The 21,468-nt window shown below is 32.9% G+C and overlaps 3 protein-coding genes across 4 annotated transcripts; 2 read left to right on the top strand and 1 right to left on the bottom strand.

The window, feature by feature from the left end:
- The first annotated feature begins 81 nt into the window (after nucleotides 1-81).
- LOC113518138 (translation initiation factor eIF-2B subunit delta) lies at nucleotides 82-11,670 on the top strand. 2 transcript variants are annotated; one of them, XM_026902917.3, is made up of 10 exons: nucleotides 82-283; nucleotides 998-1,867; nucleotides 2,000-2,170; nucleotides 2,402-2,532; nucleotides 3,583-3,682; nucleotides 4,621-4,800; nucleotides 5,812-5,939; nucleotides 7,424-7,601; nucleotides 8,148-8,328; nucleotides 9,015-11,670. In XM_026902917.3, the coding sequence occupies exons 2-10, from the start codon at nucleotides 1,250-1,252 to the stop codon at nucleotides 9,218-9,220; spliced, it is 1,893 nt and encodes a 630-aa protein (XP_026758718.2). In that variant the 5' UTR covers nucleotides 82-283; nucleotides 998-1,249; the 3' UTR covers nucleotides 9,221-11,670. The 2 variants fall into 2 exon arrangements, with proteins under 2 accessions (XP_026758718.2, XP_031769056.2); XM_031913196.2 differs by lacking the exon at nucleotides 82-283 and adding an exon at nucleotides 291-395.
- A 115-nt stretch (nucleotides 11,671-11,785) lies between these two features.
- On the bottom strand, nucleotides 11,786-13,339 carry LOC113518151 (dolichyl-diphosphooligosaccharide--protein glycosyltransferase subunit 1). The gene has a single exon (XM_026902933.3). It carries the CDS (start codon nucleotides 13,294-13,296, stop codon nucleotides 11,890-11,892), a length of 1,407 nt encoding a protein of 468 aa, XP_026758734.2. The 5' UTR covers nucleotides 13,297-13,339; the 3' UTR covers nucleotides 11,786-11,889.
- A 2,478-nt stretch (nucleotides 13,340-15,817) lies between these two features.
- Nucleotides 15,818-18,623, top strand: LOC113518219 (peroxiredoxin-6-like). The gene is made up of 5 exons (XM_026903025.3): nucleotides 15,818-16,137; nucleotides 16,416-16,591; nucleotides 17,119-17,320; nucleotides 17,795-17,867; nucleotides 18,400-18,623. Exons 1-5 carry the CDS (start codon nucleotides 16,052-16,054, stop codon nucleotides 18,532-18,534), a joined length of 672 nt encoding a protein of 223 aa, XP_026758826.2. The 5' UTR covers nucleotides 15,818-16,051; the 3' UTR covers nucleotides 18,535-18,623.
- Nucleotides 18,624-21,468: the final 2,845 nt, after the last annotated feature.

The following is a 21,468-nucleotide window of genomic DNA, read 5'->3' as shown; positions in this document are numbered from 1 at the left end:
TTTGTTTTTCTGTGTTAAAAAGGATAGCATAGACTAAGGATAGTAAAGAATGTAAATATTGACAGTACTTGGTTTGACAACCCAAAAATTCCAAATATTGTCAACTTGTCGATTTGAAATTTTTAAACTCAATAATAATTTATTTTTAAATATATTTTTAATAAGTTAATTTATTTCATTAATTATATTATCATAATTTATCTATGTGGTATATGTTGTAGATGTAAATGTAACCTTGATATAAATGTGGTATTGCGAGAATAATAGTTAGAAATTTTTTGTAGTAAGTATATTTTATACACACACTATATTTATTAATTAAAATGCAAATATAATCCTATAATGCTACTTGTTTTATAGCTTTCCAAGGATTAGCAGCTATGGTTTTGTCTAAGGTATCATATATATAAAATCTTATTTACTAATTGAAAGTGACACCTGGCATGTTTCGAGGTTATAATCAGAATGATGCAACATCTCGGGCTAGTATATTAATGAATTTTCATCTCAGATGATACTCAAAACAATGGATAGGACATTTGTCTTTGTAAATAGTATAGTGATCTTAATTATATTTTTTATGTAACTTAAAATGGCAAAAAAACTGACGGCCTAACTGATGGCAAATGGTAATCGTCACCTATAGACATGAGCAGTACCATGAACATAACAGAGTATACTGTTTCAGCCATGATACCTTCTGTACCCTGTAAATTCACTGCCATATCCCATCCTTCAAACTGAAACACAGTCATGCAAACAACTGCTTCATGGTAGAAACACGAATGGGACAGAGGTACCCAAGCAAACAACTTTTATACAAAGTCTCTCTCTGGTTTTAATATATATATTTATCATGATAATTAGCATAAGAGACTTAATGAATTTTTAAGTGAATGGTCATAATAGCTATGTAAAGACAAACAGAAAGTGGTTTTAGTATTATTAGTATATATTTAGTATGTATATCTTCAAATACTTGCTTTCTTTTTAACAGACAAATAGTGAAATATCTCCTACGATTGTTTTTCAATTGACAACATCTAAAAAGAGAAGAATTAGGAGAAAAAAGTTACAAGCTGCCCGTGCTTGTCACAATAATCAACAGAAGAAACCAACAGATGCGAAAAATCATCCCAGAGAAAATGTGCCAAAAGAAGTTGGTGAAAATCCTATATCTGTGATTGAACAAATAGGCAATGAATTAAAAGAGAATATTAAATTAGATAGTAATACAAACAATCTTACAATGTCTTCAAAGGAAAAATCTAGAGAAGAAATATTGGCTGCTAGAGAAGCTAAGAAACTAGCCAAGCAAAAAGCTAAAAAAGGAGAGGTGGTTCAAAATGAAGTTATAGGAACACAGTCTATAAAAGATACAACTAAAAGTGATAAAGATATTCCTAAACAAAATTCTGATTCAGGAGATAAAGTAAAAAAAGAGTTAAAAAATACTAGCAAAGACAAAATATCTAAGGTAACAAGCACTGTAATTAAAAGTAAAGATGAAGTAGATCATTTAGTAGATAGTAATACTTTAGTAAATATAGGTAATGTACAAAAAGAAAATTTAGATAAAGGACAGACATCTAGTGAAAAAAGTAAAGAAGAAGTAATGGCTGAAAGAGCAGCAAAAAAAGCAATGAAACAAGCTAATAAGAAAGGTGTATCAGAAATGGTTGAAGTCGATAAAAAAAATTTAACTGAAGAATCTAAAAAGGAAAGTTTATTGAAAGATGATAATGCTGCAGAGAAGGATATGACAATAAAAGATGTTGTAGAAACATTGAAAGACATTGCGAATGTTGCAAGAGCGGTTCAAGATGTTACTGCTATAGTTCAATCGATCCATTTAGAACCTAAAAAGGTACATTAAATCATATTTTATTAAATATTTTATTATTGGGATTATAAATCCATATGATAGATTAAAAGCAATATACAAATAACCTAAATTATGTGTATTATTTTTTATATAAATTTTATTTAAATTATATAGCAAGAAGAGTCTTCCAAAAGCAAAGCAGAATTGAAGGCAGAGCGTCGAGCAAAGCAGGAAGCTCAGAGAGCTGCAAAGCAAGCAGCTCAAGAACAGAAAGTTGTCAAACAAAAGCAGGCTCCTTCGAAACCTGAAAAGACTGTTACAGATGTAGCTAAGCTAAGTAAAGAGGTAAGTTATGCAAGTATATATCTTGTTACTTATTATTTTCAGTTTTTTAAGTTATAAATGATATTTTGAAAAGCTGTGCATTGTACCATAGTATTGAGGAATACTGACATTTTGTCTTTTTACTGTAAGAAGAAAAATGTATAAGATGAAATTTTTGAAGTCAAACAACTAATTAATTAAATGCACATTTACTCTTCAATTTTCATTGCATAAAAATGTTTATATTTATAGGAAAAACCCAAGGCAAAATTGACAGAGAAGACAAAATCAAAGCCTCAGTATATACAAAGAATAAACTGGTTCCAGCATTTATCTACTGGGCATGAAAAGGAATCCTTAAAAAATATTGCCATTAATTCAAAGTAAGTTTTTAAAACATTAATGAAATTGTATAATTATTATTAAAGTAATTCTAAAATATTCAATGTTGTTACACTAATATCTAAAACTGCTCAACAAGTGCTCAAGATTTTAATGAAACTGTGTAGATGTGTATTATGTGCTTCAGCTATAAAGATAGGATAGTTTTATCCAAATAGGAAAAAATGGACCCAGTAGAAAATAAAACAACATTTGCGTGGACTAGTATTTAAATATTTTTTTAAATATAATATTATTTAATATTATAATGACTTATTGATAAAAAGAATTATAATAGTAATTATAATACTAGACACTAGCAACACCAGAAGAGTCGCTAATGCTTGATATCCTTAGATATTTTAGTGTACTAGGTGTTATTTTGCAGAAGTCCATATCACTGATTATTTGAATCATTCATCTTCCTACCCTTATCCCAATTATTGTATGGGATCGGCGTAATGTTTTTATCCATATTACAAAAAGATTTGGCTATTTGGTTTACGACTGGCCGCCTGCCTGACGTCAACCATCTTTGGGATATATTGAATATTTTGTTTAATTCTGCTACCATTAGTATGTGTGTAACTGCTGGAGTTCGAAATTGATGGCTAATATGGAAGGTTGTAGAACTTCTGGTAGTAAAAGTCATGGTCAATCTTTTAGTGTTGACAGTCACACACATGATAATGGTAGCGAAATTAAACAAAATAATGCTGTTCAAATAATCAGTCCTTAGCTTAAGGACTTTTTTTAATGAGTGAAGATGGAATAGTAACTCCGCTTGCGCTATCGATTTACGCTTGTGGGGTACCAGTGAAGGGTACCTGTCACCCTGAGGATGAAGGTAGACCAGCTGGCCCATAGTGACCGATTGAATATGAATTAACCACTGTGGTTTCTAGAGGGAACCGCGTGGAGGTTGACCTGATAAGGTCTGTTGCTAGCAATGGGGCAGTTAAATCTCATTACTAAGAATCCATTTCCCCTAGCTTGAGGACTAGGTAATTGGTGTAATATATTTTTATTTATTTATTTATAACTGTTTCCAGCCTACACCCTGCTATAGTAAAATTGGGCGTTCAGCTTGCATCCCGTGTGGTGGCCGGTTCCAACGCCAGGTGTATAGCGTTACTTGATGCTCTGCGGAAGGTCAGTTATTATTTCAGGTTTACAGCTTAAATTTTTAGGTCAACTTTTTTTCCATATCAGACACATATGGATACCAGTTTATAAATTATTACTTTAAATTAAAGTAGGTGTGTAAAGGTTCACATATAAAATATAATTATTGTTGTTTTTTTTTTATACAACTTAAAATGGCAAACAAGCTGACGGCCCACCTGATGGAAAGTGGTAACCGTCGCCTATAGAAACGATACACCCCATGCGTTGCCATTCCTGAGGACTAAGGTGTAATTCCTTTGTACCCTGTAAATTCACGCCATATCCCACCCTTCAAACCGAAAGGCAGCTATGCAAACACAACTGCTTCACGGTAGAAACACGAATGGGACAGAGGTACCCAAACAAACGACTTTTGTACAAAGTCTCCCTCTATAAAAAGTAACGGCTGATATCATCATCATCATCAATTAGTGAAGTGTTTTTTCACTATTCAGAGTTGATGTTACGCTATACAGAATGTATCAATGCATAAGTAACAGTCAACTAAAATGTATATTTTAAACAATTTAATTTTTGTTGCAAAAATATCATGTCATCACAATAGGCGATAAATACTTTGAATACATTTGTTATTTTTTAATTTCTATGTTTAAGAATAGAATAGAATAGAAACATTTATTGCCAATAAACATACAATTAGAATATATAATATAAATAACATACAAAAAGTATCCCATACTAGGCGAAAGGAACCGGCTCAGCTGATGCTGTGAGTGTCCCAGCGCAATGTGAACAGCTGCACAGCGCTGGTTTTCAGCCAGTCGCTCTCTTAACATAACATAACCAAAGTGCAGGGTACCACTGTAAATTGCTTCTTACAAGAATTATTTCATTTTGCAAATATACTAATTAAAAAAGTTTTTTTATTATATGTAGTTACACTATATATTGTCTTTAATCAGATGGTGACAGATTACACTCTACCAGCGAAGACCGAATTCGCGCGAGGTTTGGAGTCTCAGCTGACGTCGAGTGTCGAGTATTTGTGGTCGATGCGACAGCCGTCCGCTTCCCAGACGAACGCCATCAAATACTTCAGACATAATCTCACTCAGCTACCCAACAATGTCAATGAACATGACGTAAGTTGAATATTACAAATCTACAGTTAGTTTTTTTTTTTTTTGACATATAAGTATGCGACTCATCTAATAGTAAGTGATTACCGCCCGCAACATTAGCTAAATTGCAAGTGTGTTGCTGGTCTTTTAATAAGGAATGTGCTCTTTGCTCCTTCACACTTTATGCTGTTAAGATAGAACTTAATGTAATTGTAACCAATTTCAAATTATCGTAGGAACACTAAATGATTTTTTTTTAATGGATGGTAATGGAATGGTAACCCCGCCTGCGCTAACAGTATGCACCGGTGGGGTACCAGTGAGGGATAATACGTGAAAATGAAAGAGCAGGTCAGTTAGCTTATTGTGAGAGTGATAAGCTAATCGTGGAGATCGACCTCACTGGGTATATTACTAGCAATGCAACTGGTAGTTCGCATTACTAACAATCCCCCCCTCCCAATGGTTTGACCATTCAATCAATTTATCAATTTTTTATTTATACTACTATGATAACAGTATGTCTTTTTTTTATACAACATTGAATGGCAACCAAGCTGACGGCCCACCTGATGGAAAGTGGTAACCATCGCCTATAGACATGAGCAGTATATTGACATAGCAGAGTATACTGTTTCACCCATGATACCCCCATGCGTTGCCATTCCTGAGGACTCAGGTGTTATTCCTCTGTACCCAGTAAATTCACGCCATATCCCACCCTTCAAACCGAAACACAGCCATGCAAACACAACTGCTTTACGGTTGAAACAATTGGTTGTATCAATTTGTCTTCATAATTAAATTAAAAAAAAGGGCGTAAAATTTCTAAAAAACTTTCTAACAAGTCGCAGGTAAAAGATACTTTTTTTATATAATGATTTATTGCTCCACTATTTAGCCCATAAAGTTTATATTTTAGATTTTTTTTTAACTATGTTACGTTCACTACAGTCAATGGCTTCTAACTACCCTATTAAGAATTATAGCTGTAAGCGTATTTTTTTAATGTGTACATTTTTTTATATGCAGGCAAAGAAAACTCTGAAAGATTTAATAGATAATTACGTAAGAGAGCAAATAGACAAAGCGGGCGAGGCGATCAGTTTGGCGGTGCGGGAGAAAATATGCAATGGCGACAACATATTGACATATGGATGGTAAGAAACTATGTACATGCTCTAATTCACAATTTTCAATTTTAATAATATCCTTGTGTTTTTTGTATATTGGGATCTTCTTGACGGGTGATGGCGGTAAAACAGGTCATCACCCATTTTAATATCGCCCATATAGGTCAGATATCTTTTTTCGAATATGCTAAGAGTCTGTTATCAAATATAATTTTTTTAGATAACAGACTTTTAACATATTCCTTATTGGACCAGTATATAGATATTGTAACTAAAATATATAGATATTGCTACATATTACCCAACCCTACTTTTTTGAAAGTTGTTTCATGCTTACACATGTATTGTTGTTTGTCTCGAGCCTTATGTTTTTATTCGATTTTTGAAAGAAAGACATCTTCAATTCGTAATTTTTTTTTTTAAATTATGTTGTATTTTATTAATCGAATTTGATAATTCTTTATGCAGTTAAAAGAGTTGACTCTTACATTACTCTAACTTCTATTATTTTGTAACAATCGAAGCGGACGTTTTTATTTGCAGAGCAAAAAGGTTGCTTGTTGTAAAGCTAAATCACTTCTAGACTCATTTATTTATTCTTTATTGACCACCATACAAAAAAAGGTCTGGTATAAATGGCGGATTTAATACTATAAAACATTTTTTCCCGGTCAACTTTTGACAAAACAGAAGTATTAAATAAATAATAATAATATTAATTATTAATTATGCGGTGAAAAAAAAATGTGTTTTAAATTTAAATATTTTCAACCTTATGTATTTACGAAATATCTCGTCTTATATACAAAGTGTATATAAGACGAAATATTTTGTATATATTTATTATTATTATTCGTAAATCTTTTAAATTGGTATGTTTTAGACGCTATTATATATTTCCTTGCACGTCCCCGATATAATTGCGGAAAATTAAAACGTCTCCATACAATATATAAATTTTACTTCTTTATTGTACCGTGATTTTAAAATTGTACAATATTGTATCATGCTGTAACTTATAACTGTTTTTATGCCATATTGCATTAAGTACACTGCTGTTTGCATTTTGATCAATTCTACTAATCTAAATATGTTACTCAGTTACGCTTAAACGGCTGAACGGATTTGTATGAAATTTGATAGATGGGTAGGTTTTTTTATACCACTAAGGTGGTAAACAAGCATACGGCTCACCTGATGGTAAGGTGGTGAAATGTGAATAGGACTCTATTTTCCACGCTTAGCCTCTCATTTGGGCCGTTGTGTGTATGAGGCGGAAGGTATGTAGAGGAAGGATTTGATTTTTTTTAATTAAAATTAATAAACTCGAAAAACAATAAGCTGATTTTAAAAATTCTTTCACCTATAGAAAGCTACATTATCAGGGAATAACGTGGATTGTCTTTTATCTTATTTGTTTTTCTACCAATCTACCCATGCAAAGCCGGGATGGTTCAGTAGTAAAGAGTAAATAAATGTGTGTGTATTAATGTATACGCTGTTGGCGGCAGCTCGTCGCTGGTGGAGCGTATCCTGGTGGAGGCGTGGAGCGCTGGCGTGCGGTTTCACGTGGTGGTGGTGGGCTCGCGGCTGCAACGCGCTGCCATCGGCCTGCTGCGCCGCCTGTGCACCGCCGGCCTGCCCTGCACCTACCTCGACATCACCGCCGTCAGCTACGTCATCAAAAAGGTACGCCACAACATTTCATTCGCTTCTAATTGCTTTTTGTACCACTGTGGTAGGTAAACAAGCATACGACCCGCCTAATGGTAAACGATTACCGTAGCCTATGAACGCCTGTAATACCAGGGGTATTACGCACGCGTTGTCGATCCTGCAAAACCTCTTTACACCCCTCTTGAAGAACCCCATGCTGTAGTCTAATCAATACTATTATAATAATGTTATGTCTTTTGCCAATAAATAAAATATATTACGACCCTTTTTTCTTATGGATGTATGGAAATTCCGTCTGCACTATCGGTATACACTTGCGGGGCGCCAGTGAAGGATGATAGGTGAGGATAAAGCAGGTTAGCCCACCATGATGAATCTAACAATAAATCGATCACGATGGTTTCCAGAGGGAATAACGAGGCGACCTCCTCGTTATATTGCTACCACATTGCTAGCAATATACCTGTCAAGGTATATTGCTAGCAATGCGGCTACTAATCTCCATTACCTACAATCCCTTTTCCCATCTCAATAAACATATGGTGTATGTATGTGTAGATAAACAAGGTAATCGTGGGCGCGGGCTCGCTGCTGGTCAACGGGTCGGTGCTGAGCGCTGCGGGCACAGCACAGGTGGCGCTGCTGGCGCGCGCTGCCAACGTGCCAGTACTTGTGGCTGCCGAAACACACAAGTTCTCTGACCGCGTGCAGACCGACGCCTTCGTTTACAACGAGATAGGTCAGTATCTACATTCTTAGTGTTTCGCGGAGTCTTAAAGGCCAGCACAAACAATGAGCATGTCTGCAAACAAAGTGTTCAAAGTTTGCACAGTCTATACGGGTTTACTCCATGTTTACAAAAGGTTTTTTTTCATATTGCAAATTGGCTCTTGTAAATTAATATTTCAGAACTGATAGACAATAAATGGTTTATTGCACTATTTATTTTTATTAAAATTTACATTTTTTATACTCTTTCAATGTTTTTCTATGATTCCGATGGGAAAAATTAATATTTATATTAGTTTTTCCATTTTATAATATTTTATTTTAGTGATAAAATGATGCATAGAGAGAAGGATGTCGTCCTCCATATTATATTATATATTATTCAGTATAAAATAAATAAGTAAATTCTTTTATATCTAATTTTTGTTGAGGCTTCAATACATCTAGATAACTATGCCAGCCTCATATGAATGTTTGGTTTGTTATGTCAACGACGCCTTTACCCACAGACAGGCATTTGACATTGCGATTGCCAGGTTGGCTAAGGATTACATTGATACTACCATTAAATTAATTAAAGGCATATCCCCTAGAATTTGCTATCTCAGGTTGCAGTGCCGACCACAGTCCACCAGCGCTGAAGTACTTGAAATAAATATATTGAAAATAAAAATATTTCTATTTTATTACAAACAGGTGATCCAGATGAATTGATCGATAAGTCCGACGAGAACTCCCCTCTGAAGGACTGGCGATCGAACCCGAATCTGACGCCCCTAAACCTGTTGTACGACGTGACGCCCCCGAGCCTGGTGACGGCCGTGGTGACCGAACTGGCGATCCTGCCCTGCACCAGCGCGCCCGTCGTACTGCGCACCAAACTTGCCGAGCATGGAGTCTGATATTAATTGTATTTTGTAACCCTCCTTTATCAAATTCTCTTCCCTGATTACCATTCAACAGATTTTTTCAATGATTACACTTCAACATATTCTGCTCCCTGATTACATACCTATTTATATCCCCTGATTACTATTACTACTCGACATGGCTCAACATGATTATTATTACTATTCAATAGTTTCTTTTTTCGCTGATTACATTTCAGCACATTCTGCTCCCTGATATTTATATAAAAAAAAATTTACAAAAATACCGAACAGGCTTTCACAGGTAAAAATTTTTAAATTCACATTGAATTGGGGAAGTAGTCACATTGACTTACATTGTTTACAATATAATCCGCCCTGTCAACACTTTGATTTATATATTTTTTTATTGTATATGTATGAGTAGTTTAAAATACATGAGTAAATTAATATATAAATTGCTTGAATATCATATTGAAACAATGAGCAAGTAATCATTACATTACACTGTAATGTCTGGATAAATGTTGTCTATGGGTGTACCCATAAATGTGCATAAAGTTTTCCATGTTGTAATTTTAATATTTTATATTATTGCAAAAGATTATTGTCTTAGTAATCTAAATATTTTATAATTTTAAAATAATAATCCTCTAATGTGGATGAATTTTAAGTCATTCATTTATTTGGAATGATTGATTATTTATATTAATATAGAAGAAAATTAAGTAATAAATTTTAATTACTTATAATAATGTCGAAGTTATTTATGTGAGTAAAGCCAATTTAAATAATTATAATACAGAATGACTAATTATAATTCAACAATAACTAAATAATTATTGAAGTTTGTGAAGTCAAGATCAATCAATGTTATACATTATATTTTTAATTAAAAGGTGAAGATTTTATTTCATTTTCCTTTATGCATAAATTTTTATTTTAAAAATTCTTAAGGGCTTGTACCTTTTTTATATATACCATCCCTATTGTACCCTTAACTGATTTCTCAGATAAGATTTTCTCTACTATACCTAAAAGAAAGAAAATACGAAAAAAGAGGAATTAATAGGCATCAATATTTTACAGATGTTTAAAAATTTCAAAGGGTAGATATTTATTTGATGTATATTTAAGATATTGAAAGTTTTGAATATCCACTTGTAAAAATGTGGGTGTGTCTATATACTCAACATACATTGTTTATTTATTTGGACATTAACAAATATAATATCTGGAATTTAAAAAAATAACCCAACTATATTAATAATAACAAACCATATATTTCTGAAAGTACAGCAATAATTATAATTTAGTTAGCCCAAAAATATACATCTAGATGTTTTTGATATTTGCTGAATGTGACGCTAAATATAAATTGTTTTTTTTTGTATTCAAATTTTTGCAGATAAAGGCAAGATAAGTAACTTTAATGAGTGTATTAATACATATACGAGGTCTGTCCGGAAAGTTCGTATAAAAGTGTTCTGGAATGCGAGAAAGAGGAGTGGGGAGGCCAGGTAAGCGCAGGACCCCTTCCTTATGTCCCTAACAATGCTTCAGTTCTGGTCTGACCGCCGTGCGGTGCGAACTGGCTTGTCACGCCATCTGTGAAGTTACCTCTTAACGAAACCCCGTCGGCATGGAGCCCGCTTCCGTTGAAGAGCAGCGCGTCGTAATCAAGTTTCTCTCGAAACTCGGCAAGAATGGCCGTGAAATTTTTGCCGATCTCAGAACAGTTTATGGGGATGATGCTGTGAAGGAACCAACCGTCCACAAGTGGCTAAAAAGATTCAGAGAGGGCCGAGAAAGCGTTCAAGATGACCCACGTTCAGGACGTCTTTCCACTTCACATTCCGACGAAAACGTGGAAAGAATTCGAACTTGTGTTAATGGGGACCGTCGTTTAACGGTCAGACAGTCGTGTGGCACGAGTTCGTCCAGAATTGGCGCGAGAGGGGCGTTGGATTCTTCACCACGACAATGCCCCTGCCCACACCTCTCTTGTTGTCCGTGAGTTTTTGAGTAAAAATTCCATTACGGTGACCGAACACCCCCCTATTCGCCGGATTTGGCCCCGTGTGACTTCTTCTTGTTCCCAAAAACCAAATTGGTACTTCGGGGGCGGCATTTGGGGGACATAAATGAGATAAAAAAAGCTACGACGGGGCAGCTGAGAAACCTACAACCAGAGGACTTTCAAGGAGCCTTCTCACAGTGGAAACGGCGTTGGCACAAGTGCATTATGTCACAGGGGGAGTACTTTGAAGGGGATAAAATTGATTTACCTGAATAATTGTAAAATAAAATTTTTAAAAAACTTTTATACGTACTTTCCGGACAAACCTCGTACATATAATGCTCAAATATTCTTTTATAATTAATGCAAATTGTATATAATTTCAAATGTACCCATGAAAAAGCATGGTTGAAATAAAATATTTAGAAATGTTTGTCATGAATAAATGTATTTTTAAATTCTATTTTTTTTTTCATATTCTGTAGTTTTGTAAACTGCCCATATCCATATTACATAAAGACATAGATTACTTAAAAACTATGATAAAGAAGGGATATTTTATTCAGAAAGAAAAAGAATACTGTTATAAAAGATATTTATTTCTACAAATAATCATTTGCGACAACACAGAAATGTGAAATGATTACATTCATACTGTGCAATATATTACTATTACATTAAATTATTCTTTATGCTGATGCTCAGACTTGTGAATAGAGAAATCTAATCTTACATAAATAATAACACATAAGAATAAAGTATAAAGGAAACCAACAACAAGTAGGGGTTCCTGCAACATCAGCAAACGAGGGAATGTATAGCGCAGTTGGAAGTCTTGGATATGGTTTTCAACAACATTGGCCTTAGTGAAAGTTATGACTGGTCTCCCTTTGGTATCCAAATATGTATAATGCAGGCTATCAGGCAATCTAGTCACTGGATATGGAACATTAATTTTTATATTCACAGAACCTTCCGGTAATATAATCTTGGTAACTAACTCATCAACTTGCATATCATCAAAAATGTGATCTACAACTCTCATCTTCAGTAAATATTCATTGCCAGAGTGGTACAAGTATTCATAACTTGGCACATTGTATCCAAGCGTGTAATGAGTTCTCCATCCACCGAAAAGCGGATATCTAGGTCTTAGGTCCAACTCAACAGAGTCCTTTTTCACTTTCATATTTGAAGTAGAAATGTTCCCATTTGTGTCGCGATAGTACACATCAGATGCTGATGCAGGTAGTAAAGTTTTGTAGGAACGGACACTGGCAGGGCCGCTGTGATGGTCCTGTTGATAGTCATACCGAGAGAAAGGACCTTTGAGCTTAGCTCCAGTATGTTCAACTTCAATTATCTCTTCTACAGCTATATTGCCCCAGTGAGAAACTTCAATGAGCCTTTCCACTCTAGTCACAGTTAGGAATGGAGAATTATTCTTATAATGAACACTTAACTCCTTCTCTGTGAATGGTTCTATGTTTGAATATGGACCATACTGAATAGCGCCATCTTGCTGTGAGAATGGTTTCACTTTAGTGAATGATTCAATGTTCTTTGTATTCATGATTATGTTGGACTTCTGTGACATAACTTGATAAGGTGTGTAGATATACAAGTTCCCATTGTATTTCACTAGCTGGTCTTCTTGTTGTCCGATTGCAGTTGGGTATGGCTGTAAGGCTTTCGTAAACACAGATTCTGCCGTGACAGCAGCTGTGGAGGCGGCATTGATTGTTTCTTTTAGTTCCACACGCCAAAACTTAACATTGTTGTACCCTTGTACGGTAGTTTCTGTGACACGAAGATCTTTGTTATTGGCGTCTTTAACACTAATGTGCGCGATTTTACTCTGTGCTGAAGCTTCTACAGCTAGCAAAAAACTCTTTACCGGCGATTTACCACTGTTCTCCAGGGTTATTTTTGATGTAATTTTTACAAGTTGTGATGCGATATCTATCGTTCGATCTACATTTTTAAATTTTACATCACTCGATATTGTATCTACGTTGGCACTTTTACATATTATAACGATGTGAAGTAAAAGTATTAAACAAAATCGCATTTTTCCCATCGCCGGCATTGCACTTATGACATCTGACAACGTACTCGCCGGAAGTACACGCCATCATATTAATAGGAAACTGACATTTAAATTGCCATAATTAAAAATTATAATTTAGGTTAGTTACTTACACTTAATTTAGCTTTGCAGCTTGTAGAAGAATAGTTTTTAATATTATAGTTAAGTTACATAGTTTTTGTTAGTTCTTATTTACTCTTAGTTAATTTTATATTAGATTCACCATTCTAGAAAGGTACTATTCTATTTAGTTTGTAAGTATTATGCTTTGCCACAGAAAGTTGATTATAATTAGTACTAAAAACTAGAATAATATACATGGAACGCAAAAGTTATCTTACTATGTACTATTAATCTAGTAACTACCGAGAACTGAAGATTAGCTAAATCAGACATACGGTTATATACCCGTCGTACTACTTCCTTTTTTTATCATTACTACAAAATTAATATCTACGTGCGGTGTTGTGGACTATCTACTTACCATTTTTAAAGACACGCGGCATCCATCGACGCACTTTGTGTGCGCCGCTGACTGGGAATTTTATCTTTAAAGTTAAGGACGTTAACATACCTCGGAAGCCTTTCATGCGTCGTCAATACGTATTTTTATACTTATTATTTCATATTTTTTATATGCTCTGTATTGTTATAATAAAATCTCTGTAAATCGTGCCTCCCATTATGGAGATACATAAGGCATCGGTTAAGCTTCTTTCTTTCTGGCCCGAATGGCCAACACTGTGATTTGCGCAAGCTGAAGCAAACTTTGAGCTCGCCGTTATCACCAACGAGCGGACCAAATACAATTACATTGTTGGAGTTCTACCGAAGCGACAGGCAGCAAAAGTGGATTACATCCTAACCAACCCGCCTTATGAAGACCAATATCATGAAGGCAACCACTGATTTTTCCAATCCAACAGGCAGTTATTGTTTATTTGTTTTTGATAAGGCAACCAAAGGTCAGTTAGATAAAATTAAAAGTACCAATTTCGACTCAATTCCGATGTCAATGATTCAAAAATTAAAACGTAGGGTACTTTTCACCATGTTCTCAACTTAGGGCTCCGTAGAAATTATTCTTGGAATTTTGTTATAGTTGATGTTAGTATGCTTTTTATAGGAGACGATCTCTTATATAACTATAATCTCTTTTCTGATCTTGTATCTTGCTTGTTTTCTGATCTGCAGTTAGCAGATTACTAAATGGAAAGATTGGTTTAACATCCTGTGCAGTTGTTCCATCTAGTGATCAGCACAGCATTAAAACAATCGTTTTCCATAGTGATCGTCCTTATATGAAATTTCTTTTACAATTCCCCGAAATTACATCATGTTGGCATTTCACGAGCACAATACAGTACTTTACATTCAAATTCCCGATAGACCGCCTGTCCCTTATCGCTCATGCAGTCTTTTTCCCGAAAAGCTTAAAATCGAGAAAAAAGAAATCGAAGATATGGTGCGAGCTAGAACTGCATGGTCATTACCTTTGCATCTTTCTCCTAAAAAGGATCGGTGGGCAAACGATTTTTGTATAAAGTCCCCCTCTGGTATACGATTCCTCGGTATATTAAAACTTTACAAAAAGTTTATGCCGACACATGCGAAATATCAAGCGCTTTCTGTTAACATTGCCGATAATCAGAACCATAAATAATGATAATAACCATTACTGAATACATTTTTGTCATTTTTGGTCATCCATTACCAACTATTCTTAAAGTACTATAAAATGATGAAAAGAACATGTTTATCACACTTCTGTAATTTCGTTTGTTTATAATGCATTTTATAGATCATTATTAATTTGATTGGTCACTTTTAGCTATGCAAGCTAAAAGTTTTAGAGTTTAGTTTAGAGTTTTTAGTTTTAAAGCATTAGTTTAAATCGAGCTACTAATTAAAAAATTATTAGAATACTAAACTTAGTATATTATTAATTTAATTGCGGAATCATAAATTTAGTAATTACTAATTATTCGAATAACGACATCATTCAGACTCGCACATCGCTAACCCACGTTTGAAGAGAGTATCTAAAAGTCAATTAGTCAGAACTTGTCAGAAAGTTTTGAAACAATAACACTTTTTCTTTATTTAAAATTAAAAATTTTTAATTATAAAAATTAAATAAATTAAAAACTTAACATTTAATTCATATTATTAAATCTTTTTTTAAATTAAATTATTTAAAACTAGAATTTGCCAATTTTCTTTCAACCCATTGAACCAACTAATTACCGTGCCATTTTTACTGTATTTATTAGAAAATAAATATGTAAATTTTGTTATAAAGGTCAATTATAGGTACCATGACGTATCTATCGATTAGTTATAGATATTTAAAACAAATATTTTTATTGTCATTATCATTTGTTTAGATCGAGATACTAATTAGGAAAATGATTCGATTACGAAAATTAGTACGTTACTAATTTAATTCCCGAATTATAAAATTAGTATTTACTAATTATTTGAATAACGAAATCATTCGCATTCGCGCATCACTAACCCAGGCTTGCAGAGAATAAAACCGCACGTTGACCCCACATGTCAGAAAGTTTTGAAACAATAACACTTTTTTTTTTTATTTAAAATCTTTAACGTTTAATTTATGTTTTTAAACCTTTTTAAATTACTTATTTAAAAATAGAATTTGTCAATTTTCCTTTAAATATACAAAATTGTATTAAAGCGTCAGAGCAATTAATAGCGGATTTTTTTTTATTCCTGTAACCTATAACTTACAATGTTACTCTTGGGAGATTCTTTTCCTAATTTTAAAGCAAATACTACGGAAGGAGAAATCATCTTTCATGATTGGCTAGGAGACTGGTAAGCATATTTTTTTATTCGTGTCTAACGTTATATTTTGTATAATAAATGCACATAGAATTTTGTTGAACTATTTATTATTCACGCTAGGTTTTTTTACTGAAACTGGTAGTCTTGTAGTTTATATGGTTATGGTTAGTTATTAATAATACAAGTATTTTTGTTTGAAACACGTGTTTTTTTTGTATTTCTATTATTCGATCATGTCAGATCTTTTGTAAGTAGATAAAGACACCAGAGTGCAACAATTAAATAATAATAATATATTTTACTTTCAGCTGGGGTATCCTTTTTTCGCATCCCTCTGATTTTACACCTGTATGCACAACAGAGCTTGCTCGAGTATTGAACCTATTGCCAGAGTTCACAAAGCGTAATGTAAAGGTTATTGGCTTGTCATGCGATTCTGTATGTTCCCATATGGAGTGGTGCAAGGATATCAAATGTTATGCTGGTACTGTACTGTATATCTGTTTTAGAATAGTGTACCTAATATATTTTCAGTGAATGCTTGCAGAATCTCAATATAAAATATCAATAGAGGATGGATTGAGTATTTTGTAGAGAATTAGTTTTCAACTTTAGTTTTGTTTTTTTTTTTTATATTGTTATTTATTAGTTATTATCATTATTATGTCAACCGTTACTGCTGAAGGCAGGTTGGCAACTGCAGTAAGGATTTGGTGATGTTTTAAGAGTGTTACGCTGCTTCCTATGTTAGTTTAGTCACTAAGTTTCCCTTAGTCGCCTCTCACGACACTCAAGAGAAAAGAGGGAAATGCACAGCATTTTTTTGCTATAGTGGATATGTATCATTAAGGCCTTAACAAATGCAGTTTTTGGCGGTACTCAAAATTTAACTTATTATTTACTTTAAAAATTTGAAAATATATTGTAAATTGTTTATTTACATATGAAGTATAATATTGAGAGAATAGAGTAAATTTGTCTCTATAAACATGGTGGAAAATTGTATTACAGGATACAACATGAATGATAATTTCCCATATCCGATTATCGAAGACAAGGACCGTACACTCGCAACAAAGTTAGGGATGGTGGATATGGACGAATTGGATCCAGGTGGCCTACCACTAACAGCTCGTGCTGTTTTCATCGTGGATCCCAAAAAGAAATTCCGCCTGTCCCTCTTATACCCAGCAACTACTGGAAGGAACTTTGAGTTAGTATAGTACATATATATATGCAAAATTACTGCAAACAATACCTAAAATTTATGTTATTGAGATGTTTGATATAGATAATACAAAAAGTATTGACATTTTTATGAATAAAGTTAAAAAAAAAAGCAAAGTCGAGTCTATGCAGAATACAGATAGTGGTGATAACATTATACAGTGGTAAAACTGATTATTAAATTAAACTTGATTCAGTGAAATTAAATATATATATATATATATAATGTATAATATGCTATGGGTGCCATAGAGTTAATTTTATAATTTATTACAATTTTACCCCTTTCTATGTTATTTTGATTTATTATATATATAAATAATACTTGTTGTATAACATGGAATACTATGAATGTATAGAACATTTCTAGTTAGTATGCAGTCATAGGAGATACAGTTAACTAAGTGGTAGCGAGATTGTACTACTTATATTAAAATTGTTTTGATTTTATTAATTTCAGCGAGATATTACGCGTGTTGGACTCTTTGCAGCTGACAGATAAAGCCAAAGTTGCTACCCCTGTTGATTGGAAGGTTAGCTTTTATTTTTAGAATATTATTATGAATTCGAGTGTTGTTTTTTCGTTTCAACATAAGAAAAATTTAGCACAGGTTTCTCTCATAAATGCTAAAAATCACTTTTCCAAAACTTTTGCCAAGTGGTTGTGTTCAACTAGGATAGGCCAGTTTATCTTAAACAAAGGCAAACAATGGCAGGTTCATTTGGCATAGTTCTTAATGGATGGAGTCAAGAGATTGCTATAATTGTATTAATTACACTGGGCCAATTACTGGTTTCAAACTAATAAATGGTAGTACTGATAACTCCATGTAAACAAAAGAAGTCAAATGTAGTTCCAAAATGTAATGTAGTACCTATAATTTAAGTTTCTTATTTAAAGAAATTGTCGCAATGATTATATTTGAATGGTCATTAACCTGACAGAATTGCTTGTATGATTGTTACTCTGGTTTAATAATAGTTCCTCCTCTGGTTAATTTATAATATAGAAAATTATTTAATTTACAATATCAAACATTTTATAGCTATTTGTATTATTTTCAGATGGGAGATGACTGCATGGTACTGCCGACCATATCGGAAGATGAGGCGAAAAAAGTTTTCCCAAGTGGTGTTACGGTAGTTCCGCTTCCCTCTGGCAGGAACTATCTAAAGAAAACTCCCTGCCCCAAGATATAAGACTTTTTTTATTTTTAATTTTAATATACTTTTGTGATACTATCTTTTAAAGTGTATATGTAAATATAGTAATGATACAAAACACGTAATTGCTGAATTTTATTTCTGTGAAATACAATGTAAAATATATTTGATCTATCTATATAGTACTAGCAAGTATGAGACTTTTTTTATTGTAAGAAAGGCAAAAATTCAAAATTCACTAATGTGTGCCAGTGAGTACTGGGATTTCTCGAATAATTTTTTTAAAACGTGTGATATGATTATACTACTGTATACTATGCCTTACTAATGACTTTTGTAATTTTTTAACAATTATTATTGGTTATTTTGTTACTTCATACTTTTTCTGTTTTATTGTAAAGTTGTTTTATGATATCTTCTTGTTATTTATAAAAAAAAAAATATTCAACACTAGTTTTGTTGTGAATAAATTGAATTGTAATTGAAAATACTATATGTACCTTGTTCTGTTATATTTTTAAAATAAACTTATTATATTTTTCCATATTCCTACTTTTTTGTGTGGCCTATTTAGTAAGCCCGAGAAATATCTACATGGTCAGATAAAGAGAATGCTGTGTGTCATGTCTTATAGGGAGGTTAACAATATGGCCTGGAAGACAATGCATGAATTAGTTGCCACGACAAGAGGAAACTCTTAAATAAAAAAAATCTATAAATGTTTTAAGGGGGCAAATAATGAGTGATATAATTAATACTTTACTAGTAATTCATTACAAAGAACGGCAAATACACTTTTTCCTCCAAAACTGCAAAATAGCTGAACTAGACACGTCTGTTTTTACTACCTATATAAGTGCCAAACAAACACAGTGATTGCCTAGGCCTTAAACTACGGCAGTTTTTGTTATTATACATTATAGGTACTATTCAACGAAAAATCTGAGGGCACAACTCTGAATACCCAGATCCGAGCAACATGGACAAGACTAAAATCATGTCTAACATCCATGTCATAAATGTACCGATCATGATTGAGAACACTACGCGCGAAATTGTCGATGAGTATGCATACCTATGACAATGAGGAAGAAAGGTTCTTGAGCGACGACCCCGTACGATCAAACGCAGAGTAATATGACCCCCCCCCCCTCCTCTCACTGGAGTAACGACCTAAAATGCATTGCAGAGAGTGGATGCAGGTAACTCAGGACTGTTCTTTATAATAATATAGGGGGGAGGACTATGTTCAGCAGTGGACGAATAATGGCTGAGATGATGAAGATGATTCTTTGTGTCTCCCAAATTCTCTCTTCAAAGGCTACTATTTATTTGTAAATGTCATAAAATATTAAATTGTCTCTTTTAAAATTCCTTGATTTGTATAAAACGATTTATAATTATACAATTTTCACCATTGGTGAAATTTAAAATTGTAAATATTCTTTCTTACCTACTCTCATCCAATAAATTTAAGTCATAGTTTTAGTTGGCACTATTTATATTTATAAATGTTTTATATGCATTATAAATAAGGGCAATGTATGTACCTAAATAGGTTTGTTATTCTATTATTTCTCTCACTCTAACATATAGGTTATTATATTTTCTATCTCGTGTATTGCCAATCTATACTTTTAATCTAAACTTTAGTCATTGATACCGCAACTCTTTAGATCACAGAACACCTATGCTTTAAACTTAGTCTCTGTAATCTGTACTAAACTAAATATTTTATTAAGTTTCTGTCATGCGTGTTTGTTATCTCTCGAATTTGTGCTATTTATTTTCCAGTCTAAATAATAATTCAAAGTTCTTCCTTTATGAAATAACAAATTAAATTGTTATAAGATTATAATAAAATAAATGAACCGTAACTTATTGCGTTGTTTCAATATTTTTTAATTCTTGAAAGAAGTTCAGTTTTGAGTTTATTAAATTGATCCACAGAAATTATTTCCCCACAGAAGCATCATAATAAGGATGATCCGTTTATTAATACGAGTATCTCTTCTTTTACTAAGTAAGTAGACAGCTAAATTATTTTAACATAAAAGCGAATTTTTATTTTTAACTAATATGAAAGTTACCTTTCAGTATTAATTCAATTACTATCACCATGCATGGCTCTCAGAAGTGCAAGAGGCTATAGTGGTGCTAAATCCAACAAAAACAAGGATCTAGGACCGAAAACTTTGGCGGGCACTTCTTCTGGACTACCAGGACAGAATGCCACCAGAAGAGGCCTGGGTATCTCTGCATGGGGTATAGTTGCTGTAATTATTACATTAATATTAGCCGGCATGGGGTTGTACTACTTTGCTACATGCTATCCAATTATTTGTCAGAAGCAAGGCAATTATAACATGATGGGATTAACACCTGTATAAGGTATTGATATTGTGCTTATCAAAACTAAAGTTTTCTTTTTTATATAAAGGCAATATAGAAAAAAAATTGGTTATGGTTACCAATGTTATTACCGCATCATTGATTATAAATGAACTTGCATTTATAATTCTATTTTATAGTTAGTGGATTAATTTCAAATGCATTCCAAGTGTAATTGCATTATAATAAATTCTTTAGAAAGATGCATGAGTGTAGAGTTAGTAATTATTATTCATTTTGAATATCATATGCATATCTTAGAATAAAAATTACTATGACTTCCTTATATTCTTATCTAAAAATATATCTAGGGTTGTGATTATAAAAATAAATAAAAGGTTGTACCAAATAAATTTTTGAATGTTCATATGCATTTTATTCTTGAATACTATAGATTTTTATCATGTTTAATATTTTATGGCATTTACCATAAATATTTGACTATAGGTGCTACTTTATAAAATTAAAACTTTGTATACTAACAAGAAGACTGTTTCGGACCAATTGAATATTTGTTAAAAACAAATTCATCAGACTGAAGTATTTTGTCAGTATTATTGTAATTTACAATATGTACTA

Source organism: Galleria mellonella, unplaced genomic scaffold (assembly GCF_026898425.1).
Source record: "Galleria mellonella isolate WM207_F2 unplaced genomic scaffold, CSIRO_AGI_GalMel_v1 utg171, whole genome shotgun sequence".
Classification (NCBI taxonomy): domain Eukaryota; kingdom Metazoa; phylum Arthropoda; class Insecta; order Lepidoptera; family Pyralidae; genus Galleria; species Galleria mellonella.
Note: the sequence above shows the minus strand (reverse complement) of the source record. Positions and strands in the feature narration are given on the sequence as shown.